Genomic DNA, 25,623 nt, shown 5'->3' on the forward strand with positions numbered 1-25,623 from the left:
TTTCCACCATTCCCTCAAGAAGCCCACCCTTCAGAAGACAGCTCAGACACCATCTGTCCAGCAGAGAAAAGCCACCGAGAGACAGCTTTCACGGGAGCATTAGATAGAAGAGCCCTTCCCAAGAAACCTAATCTCACTCTCAGCAGGTGATAATCCCAGTAGCCTCCCCTTGTATCTGAGCCGAGCCCACCCACTTCCTTCTCCTCCCCCATCCTTCCACCTAGGCTTTCTTCCCCTTCTCACCATCTTCAGGCTGCCACCCGGAAGACTTAGCAGCTGGAAGAGCTCTAATAGGAAGCCCACATCTGATTGGACCAGCCCTTAACATAGATCAGGTCACCGGGGACTGTAGGTACCACCTGTCCAGACCCCTCCCCCAGGTGCCTGTTCCTGGGCGTGGAGCTTGATCCCTGCCGAAGCCAGCTGGAGCCAGGAACTCCCACTGTGGCCCAGCTGCTGCCCTCCCATCCTTTTGACAGAGAAACTAGCTTAACCCTTAAGGTACCACACATGTAGTCATTTATGGTCACAGCTCTTCCCTGCAGTGTTTGTTGTAGTGGTCCTGTACACTGAATTGTTTTGTAAAACTAATTTATTATAAATACAACACAGAGTTGTTTGGTTTTAGTCTTTTGAGACAGGGTCTCATTGGTAGCCCAGTTTGGCCTGGAATTGGGGACAGTCCTTCTGCTTCAAACTTCCAAGTGCTGGGATTTGTATATGTGCCACTTGCCTGGCAGCATAAAATAACTAATGAATATGTATAGTTTCATGAATAGAAAATATGTGTAAACAAACTCTTTACCCAGCTTTTAAAAATCAGAATTATGGAGAGCTGTACAGTGAGACCCTTTCAGGGGAAAATTTAAATGAATAAATAAAACAAAAATTAAAAAATCAGAATATGGGCTGGTAAGACATCTCAGATGGCACCACCAAACCTGACAACTAGAGTTCCCCTCTAACTAAATAAATAGAAATAAGATGCAAATACTACATTCAGGAGTCAAAGGACATAGAGTCCTCAAGATCAGTCAGTCACAGTGGACAAACTTAACAGATGAGATGGTGTGGGGCTTTTACAAGTCCATTGCAGGTACAGGGGCATGCATGGTATGAAAGAAAGTGACTGCCCAACCCACTTCATAAGGAAGAAGGTATGGGGTGTAGGCACCTGAGGCTCCTATAGAAGAAAATGGAGGGGCCTGTGGTAGAATGTGTCTGGGCTGTGTTGTGGCCAGCTCTTCTCAGTTCAGCTTTTCCCAGGGGGTAGGTTCATGGCAGTTCTTTAACTTTTGCACAGGTCTGCCCTTAGGTTATGAGGGAAAATGAGAGTCCTCCCTGCAGTTCTCGCTGTTCCCCCAAGTGCCCTCATTCTGAGATAATCAGCATGCTGCAACATTTTGGAGTTCCTGAAGTTCAGTTTATATCCCCATACAATATGGACTCTCCTTCTTCGTGTCTTTAAGCTTTATTCCTATGTAGTTTGTTTTTTTCATTCAGCATTGAGATCCTTCTATGTTACATGTGTAGCTGTAGTTTATCTGTTTTTTTCTTTTGGGGGGTTGTTTTGTTTGTTTTATTTCTAGAAGAATTTTTTTTAAAGATTTATTTACTTAGTTTATGTATGTGAGTGCACTGTAGCTGTCTTCAGACACAAGAAGACAGCATCTGATCCCATTACAGATGGTTGTGAGGCATCTTGTGGTTGCTGGGAATTGAACTCAGGACCTCTGGAAGAACAGTCAGTGCTCTTAACTAATGAGCCACCTTTCCGGCCCTTTAAAAATTTTTTAAAGGAACAAGGTCTTACTCTCCAGTCCAGGCTCCTAGAACTTATTCTGTAGTCCCTCCTCAGCCCCTCAGTACAGGAATTGTACAGGCATGAGCCATTTTCCCAGATCAGCATTCTCGTTTTTGCATGATTAGGTCTCAAGGTATGGGCCCAGTGATCTGTTTAGTGGTTGTTCAGGCTATTGGGTTCCTTGCTTTCACTATTTCACACATAAACCTGTGTGTGTCCTATACTTATGTGCATACACATAAAAAAGCAGCGGTTCCCAAATGTTAGCCTATCTGAATCACCTGTAGGGTTTGTGTAAGTCATAGGGTGCTGGGTTTCTCCTTTGGAGTTCATTTTGCCTGTCTGGTTTGGAGCCTTGAGCAGTTGTCAGTTTCGCAGCAGCTGCTGCTGCAAGTCCTTGGACTTCATTTTCAAGATGATTGTTATTGAGTGTATACTCAGGAGTGGTGTGGAGTCACTGACAGAAAGGTGCTTCTGGATTGTGTTCATGGGGTTCTCTGAGTTTATACTACTGCTAGCATGTGTGTTATCCCTGCTAATCTTGATCTGGTCAGACTTACATTTTTATGGATCTGTTGGATGTGAGATGGTATCTTGTGTTTTTTTTATTTGCAATTTTTAGATTGCAAATGGGGCTAAAAGTTTTCTTCTGTGTGCCCACCATTCATGTTTTCTCGTAAAATAAATGTGAAATCTTCGTTCTACTTCCACTGAGTTGGCATCTTCCTAAGGATTTATAGAGTTCCTTGTATTATCCTGAATGTATTTTGTCTACTCATAACATCTTTCAGATTTAGATTTCATTATAGACAGACAGACAGATATGATTTATTCATTTTATGTGAGTGCAATCTCACTGTCTTTAGCAACGCTAGAAGAGGGAATTAGATCCTATTACAGATGGTTATGAGCCACCATATGGTTGCTGGGAATTGAACTCAGGACCTCTGGAAGAACAGTTAGTGCTCTTAACCACTGAGCTGTCTCACCAGCCCTCTCTATATGATATTCTTTTATGCCTAAAATGTTTTTAAGAGTTATTTTTAGTTATGTGTATGTTTATGTGTTTGTGTGTGGGTATCTATATGTGGTGCCCCCAGAGGCCAGAGGTTTCAGGTCTCCTAGAGCTGAAGTTATAGTTGCTCTGGGCTACCTAATGTAGGGGCTGGCAACAGAATTTAGGTCCTCTCTGTAAAAGTAGTAAGTGGGGCTGGAGAGATGGCTCAGCGGTTAAGAGCACTGACTGCTCTTCCAGAGGTCCTTAGTTCAATTCCCAGCAACCACATGGTGGCTCATACCATCCGTAATGGAATCCAGCACCCTCTTCTGGTGTGTCTTAAGACAGTAACATTATATTCATATACATAAATAAATAAATAAATCTTTTTAAAAAGTAGTGTTCTTATACATTCAATATTTTAATGGAATTGAATCTTTTGTGATTTATAACATTTCTATTTTAATAGACTTTCCCTTTCTTCACTTGTGATCCCTAAAGACATTGTCAATATATTCTTCTAAAATATTTCTTAACTTTTTAATTAAATTGGTTTGTTTTATTGATGTGTCTATGTGTTGTGTGCACATGTTCAGGTCAGAGGACAAAATTCAGTAATCTGTTCTTTCTTCTTACCACATGGATCCTAATCAGGTCATAAGGCTTGACCCAAAGTGGCTTCACCCCACAGCCTCCTCAGCAGCCCTCTTTTTTCAAGTTTTCAAAGCTTTGTTCTCCACAGTTAAGTCTTTAATACATCTGGAACACTCTGTCTGTCTGTCTGTCTGTCCATCAGAAATGCATACTGTGTGTGTGCATTTGCCTCACAGTACCACAGGATAGAGAAGGGTTGAGGAACAGATGGCATCAGGTTGGCACTGAATTAATAGTTGTGGAACCTCAGTGGTAGGCTCATTTTGTTACTCTGTTTTGGTTTTGTTACTTAGAGAATTCTTTACATTTTTGTAACCAAAACCCTCCAGCTAAGGTCTTATTTAATACTGTATGTTACCCTATATAAATGGAATGAACAGTTAACATTTATAGGCCAGTATTGCTATTAATTTCTGTATTGTTTGGTTTTGGAGATGGGAGTCTTGCTATGTTGTCCAGGCTGACCTCAAACTTGAAGCTCAGGTAATCCCCCTGTCCCCACTTGCTGAGCAGTAGGATTACAAGGCATGCAGTTTCCTTCTTGACATTCCCCATCACCTTCAGCAATTATGATACTCAGTTGACAGCCCTCTGTGTTTCTTAGACCATCTATGAATATAGTACACCTTTAGGAATAAATCATTACAGGTAGATTTGTTGGCATACTCCTTTAAATCCAGAGGCAGAGCAGGCAGATCTCTGAGTTCAAGGTCAGCCTGGTCTACACAGTGAGTTCCAGGACAGCCCAGATCCAAGATGATTGTAAGATATAGGTGCTGAGAACAAAGCTCTGTTCTTCTGGAAGAGCAGCAAGCATCTTTTCTTCTGCACACTCATCCTAACGACAAGGATACAAAATAACATTTCATGTATCAAGTGAAACTTGCTGCTTGTCCAACATAGTATTTTATGTGTTGGTTCTCAACCACCCAACAGAGTCGTGTGAAAACTTAAAGGCAGAAGGGTTAAATATGTGTACCAGGGTCTCTGGCCCAGCTAGGTAAGTGGTACAGAGCCAGAATTAAACCCGGATTAATTCTCATATAATATCCCCACTTTTTAAATTTTTTCTTGCTAGGTGAAGTGTTTGATTGATAAATTCTCATTATGTAGCTTTGGCTGGCCTGGAATTCACTGTGTAGACCAGGGTGGCTTTGGACTCTAGCCATCCTTCTGTCTTGGCCTCCTAAATGCGGGATTGAAGATACGGACAACCAGGGTAGCACCTTCGGTCTTCATCATTTTTTAAACTTAGTTAGTTAATTTCTTCCCTTGTTTATCTGAGCTGGTCTCACTACAAGGCCTATAACTTGCTATGTAGACAAGACTAGCTTCAAACTCACAAAGATCTGCCTGTCTCAGCCTCTGTCTCTTGAATGCCTGGCCAATACCCATAGCACTTTTAAAAGTGTACTCTCTATGTTATCGGGAATAATAAAATGTGGCCATGGAGTCTCATATGGATGAGAAATATGAGAACACACATGAGCTAACAGATAGGCTCTATGGAGTTCCCAGGAAAGGAACATATATGTCCTCTGTGGTCAAGCTGAGTTATCAGCCTTCCCCATAAAAAGTTTCCAAATCTAGTTAGAATTCTGTCAGTTTCTACTTTCCAAATTTTGTTGCTATGGAAAGCATCAAGTCATCTTTTGGCCATCAGAGGGTCTCTAGGAATGACACATGTATAATCCATACACTGATGACAGTGAAAATACTACTGTGCTAGTGAGTCTAGCAGTGTGCAGGACACTGTAGGTGCACTGTCAATTTTAATCTCCAGAGTAGTCCTTCCTGGGAAATGGGAAGTTCTTTTGAAGGGTGTGTTTTGTTGTTGTGCTGGCGTGGATCCTAGGACCTTGTACATGGCAGGTAAGCCATCTATCACTAGAGTTTGTTTCAGTAAATATTAAAAAAAAATTGGTTTATCGCTTTTTCGGTCCTGAGGTCTCACTCCTCAGGCCTGGTTTTAGTTCGGAGCCCCACATACTTCTGGAGCCTGGTCCGAGCTGCCAACATGGCCCAACTCACCCTCCCAACTCCCTTCCCTTGGCAGTTTACTACCGCCTGTTCTCCGCCTCTGTCCTGGGGTATTTTTGTACCCCAAAATCCTACACAAACACAACTCTACAGCCCGGTAGCTTTTCATACACATTTATATATGCAACTCTCAATCCACAAATCCTCTACACAAACAAGATTGCATCAAATAGACAAAGATACAAACTGCCCTTCTATATGAGATATTAAACCTGTAAAATTCTTAATATTCATAGGTTTTTAACACCAATAAATCCCACCTGGGTCCAGCTGGTCCTTGGGAAGCTCCATGTTGCCTCGAACTCTAACCTCCGTCCTCTGACCAACTCTGACCTCTCAGCCCTCTCTACTTCGCTCGCCCCTCCCAGTCACTGGCTTAACTTTATTTTACTAATTAAAATAGGAAGGTTCAGTTGGACTATCCAGCCCTTCTTTAGGGAGTGGAATTAACATTAAAATACAAACAGCTTCAGGACAATCTACAAGAGTTAAATTCTTTGTTCTCATTGTCTGTACTAGAACTTGGGTATTGAGCCAAATTAAGTAATAGTTACAAGGTTTAATACTAATAAATACCAATAAAACTCAATCCAAATCCAGTCTATTAGAATCAAAACACCCCATCAGTCCCTCCTTTTTTTCCAGTTAAATTTATTGTTTATTTTATGTGTGTGAGCTTTCTGTCTGCATATATATGTCTATGGACCATGGATGTCTAAATGCTCAGGGAGGCCAGAAGAGGATGTAGACCTCGTAGGACTGGATTTAAAGATGGCTGTGAGCCTCCATTAAGTGCTGGAATTGAACCTAGGTCCTTTGGAAGAACAGCCAATGTTCTTTTACCCACTGAGCCTCTCATCATCCACTCTTCCTCCACTGCTGTGGTTCTGGGCTTCCCTCAGCTCTCCTTTCTACACCATGCACTTTTTCTTATTGTTTGATGCTTTTTCTGGTATGGGCATCTGGCTTTTGTATGGCTGCCCTGCCTTATACTGAACATTTTAAGGAAGACCTATAGATTCCCCCTACTCTTGGCCCCAGACCATATCCCGGGTGCTTAGGACAGGCAGCAAAGAATTGGACTGCCAAATAATACTTGTGGCCCATCAGCTACGGATGGTCTGTGTTGATACCACCAGAGCAAAGACAGGCTCTGCAGTCAAACATATCTGGGTTTCAACACTAACTACTGCTCATTTTGTGTCTGTAGAATCCTGAACATAAATTCACCTTAGTGACCTTCCACTTCCTCATCCACAGATGTTAATTTTAAACACATATAAGAGCCCAGGACCTGCTGTCAATAGTGGCCATCTTGTCATTGGCATCAGAAGGAAGTTGGGGACCAGATGCATTTCCATCCAGTTCCTGTATTACAGCCCGTTCTCAAGGATGAGTGAGCTGATAGGTAGAGCAGCACAGACAAAGAGCATTGGGGAGCCAATGGTATGTTCACGGGTGGGCAATGTAAGGCAGGTGCCAAGGGCTTCTTAAATGGCTTTCTCAATGTCCCTTCAGCACTTTGGTTTATAAATGAAGAAAATCAGGTGGCAGCCACAATCTGTACAGCTTTGGACTAGACCCTTACTGGGGTAATAAGGAAATTAATAAAAGACAAATATACGTTTTAAAAAAGCTGGAATGGGATGGGACATGCACTCTAATAGACTCTGATAGAGCTGCACTAGTAGCAGCCAGAAATCCAGTGTTTGTTCTATACATCTGACATGGGTCTGTTGTGTACAACTGACGGAGGAGTCAGCTTTACCTGATGTTAGTAGGAGGGCTCTACTGGGTGCAGTCTCACACTAAACACCCAGGAAGACAAAGCTATGGTCAGTACTTTCTGCACATGGACTAAGGAGGCTTGAGGTCATGACATGGCCATGCTCAATGGCAACAATACATTCACTGAGGACTTCCTCCATTCCTCAGAGCTGCTACTAGAGGTGAAGGGACTTCAGGGATCACGTAACTGAGTAAATGCCAGTGCTGAGAGCTGAGATATAGCTTAGGAGTAGAGAACTTAGCTAGGCTGAGTGAGGCCTGCTATTCAGTATTCAGCACCAGAAAAGCGAAGTCACTGCTGATGTTCAAACTTACTTTCTAGTTGGCAAGATGGCTCATCAGATGCATACACTTGCCATGCAGATGTGGCACCCTGAGTTTCACCTTTGGAGCCCACATAAAGGTGAAGGAGAGAATCGGCTCCACAAGATAGTACTCTGACACACATACAAAGATGGAGGGGAGGGGTGGTTTTTTTCAATGTTAAATTTTTTTTGCAATTAAAAATTGTTTTATTCATGTATGTGCACATAGGTGTATGTATGTGCACCATGTGCATAGAGGAGCCTGTGGAGATCAGAAGAGGCATGTGTTCCCTGGAGCTGGAGTTACAGGCAGTTAGAAGCCACCATGCTGGTGCTGGGGACCAAACCCAGGGCTTCTAGAAAAGAAGCAAATGCTTTAAACCACAGGGCCATCTTTCCAGCCCCTCCCCAATTTTAAAATTTAAATGTAATTACATCATTTCCTCCTTTTTTTTTTTCTACCAACCCCTCACTCCCTTGCAAATTTGTGGCCTCTTTTTCTTTAATTGTTGTTACACATATATATGTAATACATACATAACAATATGACTTCAAGACTGACCATTCAATACTGGATAACCAAGTAGGGACACCTCCCCGGAGAAGACCAGTTCCCCTTCCCTCACCAGTGGCTTCCCATGGTCCTTTTTCTAGGGTTGGATTTCTCCCTTCCATGTTAGCGTGCTTATTGGTGTCATCATTGCTCAGATCTTATTTAGGCAGCCATATTGCTGAGGTGTCATGAGTGTAGTTCTCTGTTGTTTCTAGGAGACATACTTTCAAGGCTGACTCCTTGGTCTTTTGCACACAGTCTTCCGCAGTATACCCTAGGTCTTAGGTGTGGGGCCTGTTTTTCGGATGTACGTGAGTCCATGTATCATGGCAGTCAGTCCTCCACATTTTCACCAGCTATGGCTTTCTGTAATGGTTTCCAGCCGCTGCAAAGAGGAGTTTCTGTGATGGGCAGTGTTATCCTGTGCTGTGCTGGTAGGTATAAGGATAACTGTTTAGAATGCAGCCAGGAACGGTACTGATTTAGTAAAGTGGAGGCAGTGGGTTGTTCTCTACGATTTATGAGTTCTTTGGCTCCAGATAGAATCTTTTCTTCTAACATAAAGCCCCAATCTCTTTCCTTACATCCCATCGCTCCCTTGATGGAAGCAAAATGCCCAGGAAGGGTCACAGGGCTTTGGAAGCAGAGTGAGAACTCTGCTGATGTAAGGATATAAGTAAAGCTCACCTAATTGAGATGATGGCGCCTGGGAATACCATGCTAGGACAGAGGAAAATCATGTCTCCTTACCACAAGCCAGAGTCTTACACAGCCTCAGTTGGCCTCTAATCTGCTATGTAGCTGAGAATGACCTTCAGCTTCTTTCTGGCCTTCTGCCTCCACCTTCCAGGTTCGGGGTTACAGGTGTACCTTGCCACTCCTGGCAGAACTTTTAAATTGTTAGGGTTGGTTTGTTCATTTTTCTGTGTGTTTGTTGTGCCCCTCCTCCGAATAACTAAAGCCTTTTAAAGTGCCAGTGGTCTGTCTGTGAGAAAAGCAACTATTCAGTTTGGGAACTTTTTTTCCAAATGAATCATTGAACTAACTCCTCCCTCTCCATGTGTGTTTGTAGTGTTTTCTTAATAAAGATAACATTAGAAAAAGAAGAAAGCTTTAGTGGAGGACCTTGGTAGAAGAAAGATTGTAATCTCTGAAATCTGTAGAGGTCCCCAAAGCCAGAGCATACTTTAGGAGGCCAGCCGTCTTGCCCTACTCTCAACAGGCCTTCAAAAAGCTCGCCCAGGCTTCCCTGAACCAGCTGCATCTAGTGAGTACTAACGGAAAGCCCTGGTATTTTCTTTCATGCAACCAAGCATGGAGATGTAGGTCAGGCACTGCTGGCCTGGCAGTTACAGCGATTCTGACTCTGCCTCTGCACCTGCAGCCATCATGTTCTCAGAGACCCATAGGGTAGGGAAGGGATGCCCCCCACTAAACAGGGGTAGGATCTTTAAGAGCTTGTGAGTAGAGCTGGCTGGATCAAGCAGAGGGTAGGAAAAGACCATCTGGAATGTGGGGCCTGAGAAGATGGCTCTGTCCAGGCGTGTCCGTGGCTTCTGTTCAGCTTAGCGTCCTCATCACTGATGGAGGAGACTGGGGAGGTCCCATCCTCCTGCTGAGCTCAGCTGGGAACCCCAGACCTGCACCTGAACCCTCCTCTGCTTGTCTGGTGTTTACAGAGCTGAAGCTGCTGCCCTTTGGGACCCAGCCTGTTTTCATTTTTGCTCTCAGCTGTCTGATCTCCATGGACCTCACCTACACGTTTGTGCGTGCCCGTCCCCCACGATGCTGCCTCACTAGGCCCCTCAAGCCTGGCACACTCTGGCCTTTGTTCTCTATAGAACTGCCAGCTCTGTGCCTGGCACCAGGATGGCTTTTCTTGAACTGCATTCTGGGGCAAAGCGCGGCCACAAGACTGCCCTAGTGCATCATCTCTAGTTATCAGTGTTTGTATGTTTGCTTGTTCTTTGGGTTTTGGTTTGTTTGGTTCTTGTGTTGTTTTTGATTTGTTGTGGTTGTGGTTTTGGTTTGTTTGTTTGGGACAGGGTATCACTGTGTAGACCAGGCTGGCCTTGAAATCCACTTAACTCTGCCTAAATACCAGGATTAAAATCACATGCCACCATACCTGGCACCTCTAGTTGTCTTAAAGCCCATGCACAATCTTGGTTTAACATCGTTCCTGTGGAGATGTTAGGCCTAGACAGAGGAGGCTCAGGCTCAGGCACAGGGAACTTTGACTGAGCTGCTGCTTTGTCTCCAGCACATCAGTGCTCAACACCTGATACAGTGCAGATTGGATAAACCAAAGCCCAGAGATAAATAGGCCCACTTGTCTGGACCTTCCTGCTACTAACTCCAGGCAGCCTAGTTTACAAAGAGGACCTGTACAGATGGAAGTTGTGTGGTGGGCAAGTTGAGACACAGCAAAATCAATATGTCCTTCCTTTATTGTCTCTTGAGATGTGGAGGGAACAGGAGGGCATATGATATCTCTTCCTCAAAGTCATCTCCACTTCCAAGCCTAAGAGCATCAGATTCGGAAAAGGGCAGCAAAAGGAAGAACTTACTGTGTGCTTGTTCTCTGAGCACTTGAAGCCAAGGGAATAGGATCATTGGAGTTCGATGCCAGCTTACAAAATGAATTCAGCTCCAACCTGTGTTATATAACAAGGCTTTTCTGGAAGGGGTACTAGCTGTTATAAATAAAGCTAAAACTATCAGACTCTGTGGGAAGTGCCATCTTTAGCTGGAGTCAAAGCATTTATTGGGCATCTACCAAAGGCTGCTTGATTCTGCTGCCATGCCTGTGGTATGGGTGCAGCTGTTCTTGTATCTTAGAAGACCAAGCTCTAACTTATATCTGGTGGTCTTTGGGCATGTGCCTGGATTTCAATATCCATTTGTTGAGACAAATTGATCTAGGCAGGAACCACACATGATGACACTAAGATTTCTGAGGTGGTGATGTATCAGTGCTTGAATAGCATGCCCCTGGATGACTCTCCCCTGAGTGCCTGCAGCCTGTAGCTCTGCACCGAGAGGAGCTGATGAACCTGGGATGTGGTGGGTGTAGCCCACAAGGACCTCTAAGGTTTTAGATATTTGGAGGGTGGGGTGCATTCATATGTAGCATGGGGGGGAAGAACAGAAGGGGAAGGGCATTCTAGAGATTTGTTCCCATTGCATAATCTTCCAGATTGGTTGCCTTTAGCCAATGGAATTCTAAACATTTCTAATCAGATAAAGGTGGCTGAAAATACCCAGGACTTGTCCGGACTAGCTGGAAGCAGTGCTAGGGTGAAGAGGTTGAGGCTACAGTGCTTGAGCAAGGTCTGACCACTTGGAAGCTTGCCCTGGCTCATAGATAACCACTGTCCTCTTCCCCTCAGTTCATCAGGATGGAGAACAGAGCCACTGGGCTTTTAGGTAGAGAAGGGACAGACCCATTTGTAGCAACACATCCTTCTGGAATGTTGTGTCTTCATCTTTACATGTGGGGTACTTTGGATGCCCCTGAAAGGACCCAAATGAGTTACTTTCTTCCCCTTCCCAGTAGCCCTTGCAGAATCCCAGTGATGTAATCACTTTCACTTATTTATTTGCTTGTTTGAGGTTTTTTTTTTTTAATTTAAATTTTTTTTAAGATTTTTTTACTTATTATGTATAATTACACTGTGGCTGTCTTCAGACACACCAGAAGAGGGCATCAGATCTCATTACAGATGGTTGTGAGCCACCATGTGGTTGCTGGGACTTGAACTCAGGACCTCTGGAAGAGCAGTCAGAGCTCTTAACCGCTGAGCCACCTCTCCAGCCCCCAGTTTATTTTTTTTTAAGTGTATGAGTGTTTTGCTTGCATATATGTCTGTGCACTCACTATATATGTGTCTGGTACCCTGGGGAGTCAGAGGAGGACATTGGATTTGGAGTCTCTGGTACTGGAGTTATGGATTGCTATGAGCCACCATGTGGGTGCTGGGAACTGAGCCTGGAGTTTTCTGTAAGAGCAGTAAGTACTCTTAACTGCTGAGCCATCTCTAGCCCCTCCTTCACTTTATAGGTAGGGAAATACCAGGCAGGGCAGTGGACTTACCTCAAGCAAACTAGCAAAGGAGCTGGGAAGAAAAATTCACCTTGCTCAGCGTTTTTCCACAGCAGCAAGACTGAGCACCTCTAGGAGAGAGGCTGGGCATGACTGAAGGGAAGAATGTAGGAGAGGCTGCTGCAGACCCCAGTTGTCCCAACACAGTGCAGAAGATGTCATTATTATTATTATTTTCTCTTTTTAGTATTTTCAATGTACTGAATTTTTATTATTTTTTTCTTACAACTTTATTTTTAAAAAACACAGATACATGTACATATTTTTAAAAGCATTTTGGCATAAAACTATATGAATATGTTTTTTTCAGTATTATTATTATTATTATTATTATTATTATTATTTTGTATTTATCTGGTGGGGGCCCAGGTGCTACAGCACATTTATGGAAGTTGGCTCTCTCCCACTGTAGATTCTGGGAATCAAACTCAGGTTGTCAGTCATGGGCAACAAGTACTATCTCACTGGCCCCCAGAATGTGGCCATTGATTTGCTAGCTTGTTTTCATGCTTGTTTTGAGACAGAGTCTTACTATACATCTTGGCTGGCCTGGAACTCACTGTATAGACTGAGCTGGTCTCCAGCTCAGGGATCTCCTGTTCTGCCTCCCAAGTGCTGGGACTGATGGTGTGTGCTCAAGAGAAGATGCCTTTTCTAGTACTTTATAGGAAAGTACTTCCCAGCCTTCTGCATGAGCCTCTTAGGACTTGGTGTGTCTGGAGAATGCTAGGTTCCTGCCTAGTTGCTTGATATTGCAAGGCCTTCTTGTGGTATTGCTGAGACAGATGAGAATGAAGAGGGAACCAACTCTACCTGCTCTGTTCTTTCCAGCACCAGCCTAGGCCCAGAGACCAGAAGTTGATCATAGGTAAATGGAAAGCGTAAGCAGAGGGCTTCCTTGAGGGTGGTCCTTGTGAGCCTAAGAGTAGGAGAGAGCTAGGCTGAAAAACCAGCATGCCAAAGAACCTGAGAAAGAAAATATGGCATGTGAAGAGAGAAGCAGCCTGGCCCTTGTTGAGGACAAGGAAACACACATGTGCATGGGAGACTTCACAAGTCATGGGAGACTCAAACTGTGCCTTGGATAGTAATGAGTCTAACACTAGTTGTACCTAACATTTCCTCAGAGTTAACTATGTGTCATGATTTGCAAGTGTAGCGGTGAATCCTGGTAGTAATTGAATTGTGGTCATCCCATTCATAAATAAACATCTTAGTCTACTTGCCAGACTTGCTGGCTACCTGCACACTCTGCTCTGACAGCCTAGACTGGTGGGAAGTAAGTCAGCCTTGTTCTTATCCAGGAAGCACCTCTAGTTCACATGTGAAGAAACACTCAGACAGGAAACTGGTCCAGGCCAAGGAAGCCTGGCAGAGCTGCTTCTGCCCACAGCTACCTTCCTTGGCAGCTGGAACAGCAAAGATGAGAACAGCTCCAGATCTTTGCATAACTGGAAGTACTCACTCCCTAAAAGAAGGGTTTTCCAGCCAAATGTCCAGTGTTCTACACAGAAAGGAGAGACTGCCATGGAATGACTATAACCTCCTATGATGTAGATGATATACATGTGACAAACTCTGTAGGGCCATGGCAGTATCTCTTACTGCATCAGAGAGATTACCATGCTGGGGGACCTCAGGCAGTGGTGGAGAGAAATGTTAATTCTAAGGCTGGAGTGATGGCTCATCAGAGGACCAGCATTCTGTTCTCAGCACCCATGTCAGGCTGCTCACAGCCACCTGTAACACCAGATCCAGGGACTCAGTGCCCCTTCTTTCCTTAGGCACCTGCAAGTGTGCACAGGTACTCCTGACTCTGAGTACCCTTCTGGCCTGTACACTGGGGTACTCCAGCACTGTTGTCATCTACTTGAGAGTGGATAGGAAGTCACCATGCTTGAGATGAGAGGGCTGAGTTGAGAGTAGAGGCCTCACAAAGCATGCTGCACTGCCCAGAGCAATGATTTGCTGGGCTCTAGAACCAGGCTGCTAGATTTCAGGTTCACCTTAGATGTGTGACATGACCTTGGGGACATCGTGCTTCTTTACTCCTGTGTCATTGTCATGACATAAGGAGTAAAAACTCTTCAGGGTTTTGTTTGGTCGTGTTGTTGAGAAGGTCACATGCAGTCCTGGCTGGCCTGGAGGTCACTGTATGGGCCATGCTGTCCTCAGACTCATGGAAGTCCTGACTCGGCCTCCATTGAGTGCTGGGATTACCTTTTGGCTGTTGTGAGGTCTGGATGATTTCTTAAACTCAAGACACTGGTCTAATGCATACTGGTTGTCATGTCACCTACCCTCTGGGAGCAGGTGGCTGCAAACTCTATAGAGCAGGTCTGCCCCAGAGAGTGCTTGTGATGCTCTCCTGGTGCCCAGCTGAGTAGCCTGTTTCAAAGCTGCCAGATGGAAGGCCTCCCTTGCTCTGCCGGATACTTCTGATTCCCTAGTGAGGTGTTATCTCCTCCCTGCACAGCCGCTTCCTGTTCTGAGAAATGAGCACATCTGTCAGGCTCCTCTTCTTAGAACTAATGGTGGGGGAAGGGGAAGGAGAAAAGAGGCTGACAGATGACCAACAGAGTTAGAGGAAGATGTGAAAATGTCCCCAAAGATTCCCTGAAACTCACATGGTCTCAGCCACATAGACCCTCAGCCAGGAAGCCATGAAAAGATCACCTTGTTTCACTGAGCATTTGCAACCTCTAATGTCAACTCTGCTGGACACACCAGAGCCGGCCGCCTCTGCTCCCACCATACCCCACTGATCTGCCTACATCCAGGTCTCTCTGTTCCTCAAAGAGCTTACTCCCCCCCCCCCCACACACACACACAGGTCAACAGCTCCCCCAGGAATGCCAAGGGAAGTGGATTCCAGCCACAAGCCTCACTCCTTCCGAGCTGCTGCTTGCAGTCCTGCCAAGAGAGAGATAAGACCTCTGTGCCACCCCCTCCCCCACTGTCTCCCAGGGATCTTCCAACAGGCCTTTGTCTACTCAGCTGGTGTCTGTCCGCTTCTCTCTAGGAGAAACTGAGGCTAGGAGCAGAAGGTGACTCTGCAAGTGACTCACAGCCTATCCATACAGGACCGTGCCAAGGCCAGTGCGAGGCACACTGCCACCGTTTCTTGAGGTGTCACTTTGAGGAGCCCCTTCCTCTTCTCCACCCACATCTTTCCTGAAATAACTGAACAGGAAGGAAGCAGTGGGCACAGGCCTGGTGGCTTTCCAGAGTCACCCAGGAGGAAGGAAGCACTGTCTGGCACAGGAGCTTGCTTGTTCCTCACTGAAGCCAGGGTGGAAGGGTTTCACTTTCCCTGGATTTTGTCACATCCTCTCCCTGGGGCTCCTCTCAGCTGACTGGATGGGCTGATAGCTTTAGACCACCTTACGCTCTTTGAAGGACCCAGACCCTGACCATGGCCTAGAATATGGATTTTGCTGGCTGACACATTGGGCTTAAACTACCTTACCCACTTTGGCAAGGTCTCTTAATGACTCTGAGCCAAAGTTTACTTGCCTCTTTCCTTCATGAGCATGGCCCATTATCAGGGCAGGAGAAGGTCTATTGTTTGGAAATTGAGGAGAGCCTAGCTTAATTGTTGCTACAGATCTGTAGGCCTCAAGTGGCAACAGTGGTACCTAGTGGCAGTATATGGGGAAAGCTGATGGGCTGACCAGTTGAAAGGGCAAATCAGAGCACCTCACAAGGGGACGTCAGAATGAATAAAAATCCCAAACCCATCACTACTAATATAAGGAAGGGTCTTAGGTGACCTAGAGCCTCCACATTAACATTTGCAAGGGTTTTAAGAAATGCCCTGAACATTAAACAGAAGGATTCATTTCATTTATCTACACTAGGGTCCTCTATAGCACCTGCTACATTCCAAATGCAGTGCAAGCTCTAGAGATGACAAGTGAGAAGCTGGTGGGAGAGATGGGACAAAGAATCATCTTTCAAGTGAATGAGAGCATAGATGGTTGGGGAATATGAGCTACCAGAGGTAAAATGCTTTGGCTTAGACTAGCACATACACAATAAAGAAGCAGTGACACAGGTCTGTAATTACAGCTATTTGGAAGGCTGAGGCAGGAGTATCTCAGGCTCCTGGCTAGTTTTTTCTGCAGGTAAAGTTCAAGGCCAACCTGGGCAACACAGTGAGACCCCCATCTCATAAACAGAATGCTGAGGATGCCCAGGTCTGTGGTAGAGCACTTGTCTAGCATGTGCAAGGCTCTGGGTTCAGTCCTAAGTACTGCAGCCAGCCATCTCCTAGGCTTTTCTTATGTACTAACATTAACTGGGGAAGAAGGAAGCATGGATACAGGTGAGAGGGAGAAAAGGGAAGAGAGATCCACTTAGGTTGGGACTGTACTCAGCCTCTGGTGAGCCCCTCTCTTTCAGACATCATGTCACTGACGTCTTTGGTGTTAGTTGTAGAGGAAGTTGAGTCATTCAGTTAGCTGCCTTTGGGCAGAAATCTGTCTAAAAGTCAGTCTACACCTGATTAGGCGAGCTAGGTTTCAAGGTCTGGCTTAGGCTTGGTCCTGCTTGTACTCTGTCCCAAGACTGAGAAGGGAGACCAGCACAGACATAGGGGCTTTCCTTCTCTATCATGCCAAGACCTTTGCCTTTAGAATCTCTGCTGGAACCTGATTTTTTTTTTCTTGGTGCTACCTAGAAAATTGAAGACATTATGCCAGGCAAGTGCTCTGTCACTGAGCAACATCTTTTGTTGGGAGCATGCTCTTTTGTACCTAAGGCATTTATTTAGTCCTCCCCTGGCTGGCACTGGCCCACTATCAGGGCCTCCTCTTCCCACAGCACGCATTCTCACTCTTGTCTTCTCAGCTCCGTCGTCTATGCAGTGGCCTTACTGGTTTTTGTGATACTTTGTCTTGTTTTTCTTCTCCTTTTTTAAAATATTATTTCATATGTATGGGTGTCTTGTTTATGTTTGTGCACCACATGCATGTAGTACCAACAGAGACCAGAGCGAACATCAGATCCTCTCGAGCTAGAGTTACCTTACAGATGGTTGTGAGCCACCATGTGGCTGCTAGAAATGGTAAACTCCAGCCTCCACTCCACCCCATCCCTTTTCTTTCAAACCTTCCCTCAAAAATCTCTTGGGCCTGGAGAGATGGCTCAGCATTTAAGAGCACTGACTGCTCTTCCAGAGGCCCTGAGTTCAGTTCCCAGCAACCACATGGTGTCTCACAACCATCTGTAAAAGGATAAGATGTCCTGTCTTGGTGTGTCTGAAGATAGATACAGTGTACTTACATAAAATAAATAAATCTTAAAAAGAGAAAATCTTTTTAGATACTTTCATGCTAAATACCTTCCCATGAAATATGAATAGCATAATGAAACACTTTTTATGTACTATGTATAGCCACAAACAATTAGAATATGTACGAATTTTTTACAGGGCCCCTTTGGAGGTAATCTCACTACTGTTAAGAATATATTAGAATATAAAACATCTGGAAGCCCTGCTTGCTGCCTTTCTCCAGGGCTGGACTTGAAGCATGGTAGCTGCTTTGTGAACATCAGTGATGTGCCTGAAAGGGCAGAGACCCTGCAACACAGAGAGTTGGTTGCAGAGTTGGGAGGAGATGAGCAGGAAGGAAGGGACTGGTTGTGGAAGAAAGTTTTGAAGAGAGAGTGAAGACTGGAATGGCAGGCCTCTTGATGTGTATGGCCATGACTACTAGAAACCCTGTAATGTTGGAGGGGACACCTTTAAACCTTTAAACGGGTCCAAGACTGGTCCTTCTCCTGCAGTGAAAGTTAGAAAAAATCAAGTCTTAATCTGGGCTCTGCTCCAGACCTGCTGTGGGTTGACCCTCTGAATATGTTGCGCTTGGGTTGTGTACATCATTAGCCATGTGTCCCCAGCTACGCTAAAACTCCCACGCACATCTCCAAGGCAGCAGTCAACTTCAAGGGATTCCTCTCACTCCACTGTAGCTCAAGCTGAGTCCAGCAGACCTCAGGCCTCAGGTTTCCTGGGAGTATCTATGACTTCAGTCCCGTGTCCACTGGGTAGTAAAATCAGTGGGATCCCTTAGGAGTGGTGGGGCTTATCTTTGCTTTTCCAGACCTAAGAGCCCAGCAGTCCTGTTTATTTACCCAGGGCAGCCGCCTGCTGAGAAAATGGCTGTTTGTTTCCAAGTATGTCGTGTGAACCCGGGCTAAATATACCCACAGCACAGCCTCTCCAGCCCCCGCCCAGGGAACAGCACACCCCATTCTGCTCAGCTCTGTGCAAAAGCCACTACCAGGATCCACACCCTTGAAAGCCCTGTTCACCTCAGGAGAAGCTCTGAGCAAGATCACCCTGGCCAAGAATGCAGCTTAGGAACAGAGACAGGAGTGGTCAGTGCCTTGTGCTCTCTGTCCCCTCCTCCCTGGAATAACTGTTCCTGGACAGTGAACGCTTTGTGCTTTCATGGGGACAAAGCCTGTTTACTCCAGCCCTCTACTTCAGGAAAGTTCCAGGGCGGGAGCTAGGCTCTGTGTTTTGGCAACCACCCCAGTGTCCCTGATTCCTTGTGGCCCCTTGAGATAACCAAGACTTCTTTCTCTCACTGTGGCCTTTTTTCTTCCCACAGCCCAGGGCTCTATTTATACTTCTTTTTGTTGCTTTACCTGGGCCTACTTAGCTGGCTGGCCTCAAACTCCAAAAGTATCTGATCTTCCTGCCTTCATCTCCCTCATGCTAGAGTTATAGGTACATGCCACCATACCAATTATATATAGGGTATCAGGGACCTAAGGCTTCATGCATGCTAGCCAGACACTCTTCTGACTATGCTACATCCTCAGTCTTCATTCGAGTTTTCTTGTTTGCCAGAACGAGTAGAGACTGACCAGGATGGACGAAACAAAGACATAGGCAGCCACTGCTTTCTGCCCAGGACCTGGGCTCCCCTCAGCTCTGCTGCTACAGCTACTTTACCTTAAAACCCCATGGCACTGTGATAGATCCTTTCCAACAAACGAAAAAGTGGAACAGCAGCACTCTGACTTACTAAAGATGGACCTCAGGGCCTTATATATGTAGTGTATAGGCAGGCCGTCCCTGCAGTCTGGAGCTGGTCCTCCTACCTGTTAGTTAAAGTTCCAAGCCTTAAGCGTCAGATGTCTTACCTCAATTGGGAAATGAGACTCTCACCTACCTCTGAAGGCCCTACGGGAAGATGGAGCAATACCTGGGGCTTAGCAGACATGCAGTGTATTTGTTCTCCTCGTATGCAGTCATGTGTTGCTTAACTTCCCAGGGATGAACTCAGAAATGTGTCATCGGGCCACTTTGTTGTGAAGATCAGAATGTACTTAACAAGCCTAGAGGGTGACACAAGAGAATATGATGCAGCAAAGAGAGGTGGCAGAACCAGGAAACTGGATGTTACTACCAGCCTAACTTACCACTGTGTATAGTGAGCTTTCTCTGTGCCAGACCCTGTTCTAAGCACAAGATAGGACCTTAGCCCTAACTAGACATAGCTAGTACAGAAGGCAAATGGTAGCAAAACATAATTATGATGTGGTCATGAGAAGTGCTGAGAAGATGGGTGTGGCCACTGTAATCTTAGTGTTCCCAATACTCATAAAACTGAGGCAGGAGGATTGAGAGTTCAGGGCCAGCCCCTATCTCTGGAAAAGGGGTGGAAGAGGAGAGAGAAAAACCTATAGTATGCTGAGAAAAAGACCTACAACAAGGTGGGCACAAGTGTGGATGCTCTAGACAGTGTGGTCACAAAAGATCATATAACCAGAATAAGGGTGAAGAGTGTTACAGGATATTTGAACCTGTTCCTAGTTAGGGTGTGGCTCGGCCCATGGAATATTCCTATTAGCTGGAATAGACACACCCTTAATTCCTACCTTTAATACCAAACAGTGAAGGTAAAGTTACTTTGTAAAGGAAGCACCCATGTTTGAAAGTCTAGTTGAGTGGCAGATAAAGTGACAGATTTGACAGAATAAGATATGGCCAGTTCTCAGAAGATGAAAGGAAAGGGACGCTACGTAAGGGAGAGGTGGTACAAGAAGAAGAGAGTACAGTAGGGTTGAGAGGGGCTGCTAGAGTTAGTTTGAGGCCAAGAGAAAAGGCAGACTGAATCAGTCAGCTGGGGGAGGAGTTTGAGCCAGAACAGCTGGATTGAACCAGCCAGCCAGAGTTCAGAAGAGCAAGAAAGGGTGAGCTTGTTCCACAGCAGATCCTCTCAGAGGCTGAAAACGTTCTAGGCCTAGATTAGATGGTATGAAGACCAGAATCTTCCAAGACTAGGCCTAGGATAGCAGACAGAGGCAGTAAGCCTTCCTGACAACTTGCAACCGGCAAATCAAAGTTACTTTTACAAGAGAGGCTTACTGGAGTATGGGGAGGGAGGCAGACAACTCTGGTGTGAGGACACCTTGGGAAGCTGGATGCATTGTGATCAGAAAAGACTTATATCTGCTGGCTGCTTCTGATTCTTTTCTCTAAGTGGATGAGGAGGAGCTTTGCCGTAAGGGCTCATGGCTCACTGCTGCCTCTTCAAAAACTTCATAAATATTGATCTTTTTGAGTCACTCTGCTCAGAGCTTGTGCTACTGCTTGGGATGCAAAGATGCCCCACTAAGTACAAAGGAAGCTGCTAGAGTAGAGGACTGCGTGCAGCGTACAGTAATCTGGTCATTGTTTTTAAGCAGTCTTCTCTGCAGTGTGGGGGATATCAGGAGGCAAGAATGAACCAGGCTGTATTCAGAGTGTGCACATTAGGAGGTGGGGCCCAGAGCCACTGAAGATGGAAGTTTTATCAGGGAGCCTCCAGTTAGTCAGCTGGGACCAGATGGAGACTGACAGAACCTTCATAGAAACAATAGCATGGGCTCTAACATCAACATTCAGTTCCACAGACTACAGTAAGCATGTATTTGTAGAGGCCAAGTACCAAGTTTGGACTCTGTTTGTATCAGTGACCCAGTAGGGTGACCTTAATCCAGTTCCTTACCTCTCAGAGTCCCAGCTACCCGAGGAAGAGACAGTCTATTGCAGCCCAGTGGCTGCAAGGCTATGGTGTGCACGTGCTGGCTGTGCCACTGAGTCATGCGCTCTCCTGATGACCAGGTTTCACGGCAGAGAGCTCTCCCTCTCCTGGTTCTAGACTGACAGCCCAGACGTGGGACAGAAATGGCATGTCCACGTTAAGTGTTCTGCTGTGCTCTCCCCACCTATCGGCCAGCTCTGGCCGAGGCCCCCTTTACAGGGAGAAGAATCCTGTGTCTGGATTGAAGTTGTTCTGAGAACCTCACCTCCCTGTAGCCTAGCAATGGGCAAGCCAGAGCCTGGCATTCCTCTTGGCTGCCACTCAGCCTCTAGTGCTGTGTGTGATGACACCCCACGTGCCCTGTCCCACCTCCTGCACTCCTCTGTCTCCTAGTAGTTCTTGCTGGTGTGCCCTGCAAGCCGTCTGTTGCTTCTTAAGGCAAAGCACACTCTGTGCACCTGTGTCCTCAGCGGTAGGCTAGGTTGGTCTCCCCTGCTGGGGTTCAGGAGGGCAGCCTTTCCTCTGGCCATGGTGGGCACTAGTGCTGTGGCTTTTCAGCTCACCACGGCATTGAGATGTCCCTTTCTGCCTGTTCTGTGCAAAGATTCACACAGTGTTTACCTTTCCTTCTCTGTTCCTACAGGACACTTTTGTGGAACTCTACGGGAACAATGCAGCAGCCGAGAGCCGGAAAGGCCAGGAGCGTTTCAACCGCTGGTTCCTGACAGGCATGACTGTGGCTGGTGTGGTTCTGCTGGGCTCACTCTTCAGTCGGAAGTGACCAGACACTGGCCGTCCACTCACCTCTCAGCTCCCACCACCCTGCCCCCACCACAACTCTCTCTTCAGCCACCGTTGCTACCAGGAGAACCACTACATGCAACTCACGCCCCTTCCCCTATTACAGGGTTGGGCCTAGACGGAGTCCCCTGCAGTTAGCTTTCTAGAATCTACCACGCTTCTGTGAAGGCCACGTTCTCCCCACATCTCAGTTCCCTTGGCCTCAAAACTCACAAGGTTTTCCCTCAGATCAGCTCCGTGGAGGCTGGCAGGAGTGGGAAGCGGTATGCTGTAGGGAGGAGAGCCTGCCTTGTTGGTGGGACCCTGATTACCCCTGAGCCTCTTGGGAATACTTTTCTGGCAGGAAGCTGGAGAGCTTTCTAAACCTCTTCCCTGAAAGACTAGATTGCCTTGGTTTTGATGTGTGTAGCCTCAGAATTGATCATTTCCCATCCCACTGTGTCCCTGGGGCTCCTCCTCCTTCCCATCTTCATCCCCCACCCCCACCCCAAGAGCCATTGAGTGAGTTGCTTTTTAGCCCTTTTGACTAATTAGAAATTCAGGCTGCTTGGGATAATGAGGCAAGGACCAGAACCTCCTCCCCATCTGTGGCCTGGCCAAAGCCTCCACTTCTGGTCTGAATGTTCTCTGGAGGCTACTGGCTAGAGTTTAGCCCCATCCAGGAGGAGGGGCTTAGCTGCTGAAAGTCCACCTTGCTATAGCTAGAGAGGGCTCTTGCAGCTTAGTAGCACCCTAGATCCTTGTCCACCCCTCCCCTGGCTCCCATGACCATGACTGAGGGACCAACTGGGCCCAAGATAGGTGCCCCAGAGCTGTTAATGATTTCAGCTGCCTCACTTCCTGCAAGATCAGCCTGTGGCATCTTTGCCTTGGGTGCTGGCCACAGGGTCCAGGGACTCTGGCCGCAGCCCAGAAGTGAAGAGAAGCTATACAGAGCAGCTGTGGGAGCCCTGGGGACTTCCCTACCTCAGGCAGGAAGGGCAGGAAGAAGACCCTGGTGCACAGGTGAGGAGGACTGCAAGGGCCTGTCTTTGTGCCCTGCCCCCACCTAGCATGGGCAGCAGGGCTGCCAAGGTCAGAATGGCCTGGCCAGGAGCCCTTCAGGCCTCTCTCTCCTTCGCTCCACCCTTGGCCTGTCTCATCCCTGTGGGTCCCAGCTCAGCTCTGGCCACCCCAGGCTCTCTGCTGTACATATTCGAGACTAGTTTTTACTCCTTGTGAAGATGATATACTATTTTTGTTAAGCGTGTCTGTATTTATGTGTGAGGAGCTGCTGGCTTGCTGTGCGCGTGCCCGTGGAGAGCTGGTGCCCAGAGACTGACAGCCTGCCGCTCCCTCTCTGCCCTGCCTGGGGAAGCCCACTGGGGGTCCTGGCTCCTGAGAGGCACCTGTCCCTCCCCTCCCCTCCCCCTACACTTGTTCCAGCTCTTTGAAATAGTTTGTGTGAAGGTGAAAGTGCAGTTCAGTAATAAATGGTGTCTGTGACTCTGTGAACCATAGCCTTGGCTCTGCGCCGCATGGGTGAGGGAGAAGCTGCTGGGCTCTGGCTCTGCTGCCCTTGGGATGGGGCAGCTCACCATGTTCCTTCAGCCTAAAACTCCTTTCTGGTCTCTCCATTTCTGTATTACTGAGAGAAGGGGTGTTAGTTAAGCATCCTTAGGAGCTAACATTCTAGTGAGCCTGACAGTCACATACTTGCTGGACAAGTGTTTCCTGGGCCCTGTTGTAGTGTAGATCTGCCTTTTAAAACTAGCAGAGAATGTAGTTGTAATGAGGTGCTGGTTGGCTTAGGGCTTTCATGAGAAAGCCACTATCTTCTGGCAAGACATGATGACAAAGTAACCAGATCTGAGGTGACATTATTGGGTAAGTCTCAGAGTTTCACGTGAATTAGAGATGGCTCTAGAGAAAAGATGGCGTTTAGGGCTAGAGCAGTGGTTTGAAGGTTGAATGTTAGCTGCACAATCCTGAGGACCAGAATTTAGATTCTAGCACAGCTTAATAACTGAGTATTCCCCAAATACATGGAGTTCCAGTAACAAGGGTGTGTGGTGCCCTCTCTGAACTCTGCCCAAATGCAAGCACGTGTACACATGCATATTTATTCAGACACAAGAATTTTTTTGACAGTGACACAGAAGCCAGGCATAGTGGCACCCTTCTTTAATCCCCAGCACTTGGGAGGCTGAAGTAGGTAGATCTCTGTGAATTTGAGGACAGCCTGGTGAGTTCTTAAGGCAGCAGGGCTGCACAGAGAAACCCTGTCTCGAAAAGAGAGAGAGAGAGAGAGGAAGAGAGAAGAGGTTGTGACAGTTTGGAGTTGGTGAAGCATCATGGAGGGAAAGCAAGCACTGGGCTCTGTGGTGGCACACGCCTTTGATCCCAGCACTCGGGAAGCAGAGGCAGGTGGATCTCTGAGTTTAAGGAACCTGGTCTGTGTAGAATTCCAGGCCATTCTGGACTACATGGCGAGATCTGTCTAGAAGACAGGCACCGCTCAGATCCCCCACGACTCAAGAGGCTCCCAGAAAAGCTGAGGCTTGAACAGTGAGGAAGGGACTATGAAGGGACTCAGGTCACTCTGTGCTGAAAGAAAGCTACTCTGGCTCTGAGCTACCTTGTGTTTAGAAGCCAGATTGACTCCGTGGGGGACATGGACTTGGCCCTGGTCAGGGATCATATGATCCTTAGAGCTCCTAAAATCCCTCTAGATGCTAAGGGAGCTGTGGAAACCCAGAGACCAGTAAGAAGCCATTGATTTTACTCTGAACTTGGCGTGGGGTGAGGAGGTGCTCAGGGGACACTGTAGGTTTTATGACATTGCCCACCACTCCCAAAATCTCCATGACAGCCTTCCTCTTGGAGAAATAGGCATATGGTAGGGCCCCTCACACCATTTGGTCACGATTGAATGGGGTAACCCCAGCATCAGGCAGCCAGGCCCCAAGGCAAGGAAGTGCTACTTTCAAGTTTGATGTTGCTGCGGCTGCAGCTGTGGCTGTAGGTAGGAGGGAACCCCCTATTAGATGGTTTGTTTTCTGAGCAGGCTTGACTGCCTCCAGTGACTTCATGATGGGACCTGAAAGCCACCCGCAACCCATAGGGCTCTTGCTCAGTGCCAGACTTGTAACTCCAGCAGGACAGCTCCGCCAAGTGTCCTCCCGCCTTGTTCTATTCACCGAAGGACTTCTGTATCTCCTGTCACTTGGGTATGAAGCTTGGGCCTGTCAGTGCTGTTGACGGCTGTCCCCTGCCCAGTAGTGGAACTGCTCCCTACCTTAGCCACTCAAGGACCTCCCTCTCCAGACTTTCCATGTTTCCAGAACTGTCTTTCACATAGATATACAGATATAAAATATGCTGTGATTCTCCATGCTTTTGGGGGGACATTCTTTCGTTTGTTATTTTTGAGACAGGGCCTCACTGTGTAGCCCTGGTTGTCCTTGACCAGATTCTCTTCCCCCAGGTGCTGGGATTACAAGCAAAGGCTACAAATGGTTGGCATAAGTAGCCTTCTGTTTTCGTCTGTATA

General features: G+C 46.6%; 1 protein-coding gene across 4 annotated transcripts in view; it reads left to right on the top strand.

Annotated features, from left to right (window-relative positions):
- BCL2L1 (BCL2 like 1) overlaps positions 1-23,563 on the top strand; it is a 49,186-nt gene extending 25,623 nt beyond the window's left edge. For all 4 annotated transcript variants that reach the window (XM_080925345.1, XM_080925344.1, XM_080925343.1 and 1 more), the window contains exon 3: positions 21,934-23,563. In XM_080925345.1, coding sequence (XP_080781471.1) covers positions 21,934-22,071 — 138 coding nt within the window. In that variant the 3' untranslated portion in view covers positions 22,072-23,563. The remainder of the gene's footprint in view (positions 1-21,933) is intronic.
- The last annotated feature ends 2,060 nt before the right edge of the window (positions 23,564-25,623 follow it).

The sequence above is a fragment of the Micromys minutus genome (genome assembly GCF_963924665.1).
Source record: "Micromys minutus genome assembly, chromosome: 11".
In the NCBI taxonomy this organism is placed as follows: Eukaryota; Metazoa; Chordata; class Mammalia; order Rodentia; family Muridae; genus Micromys; species Micromys minutus.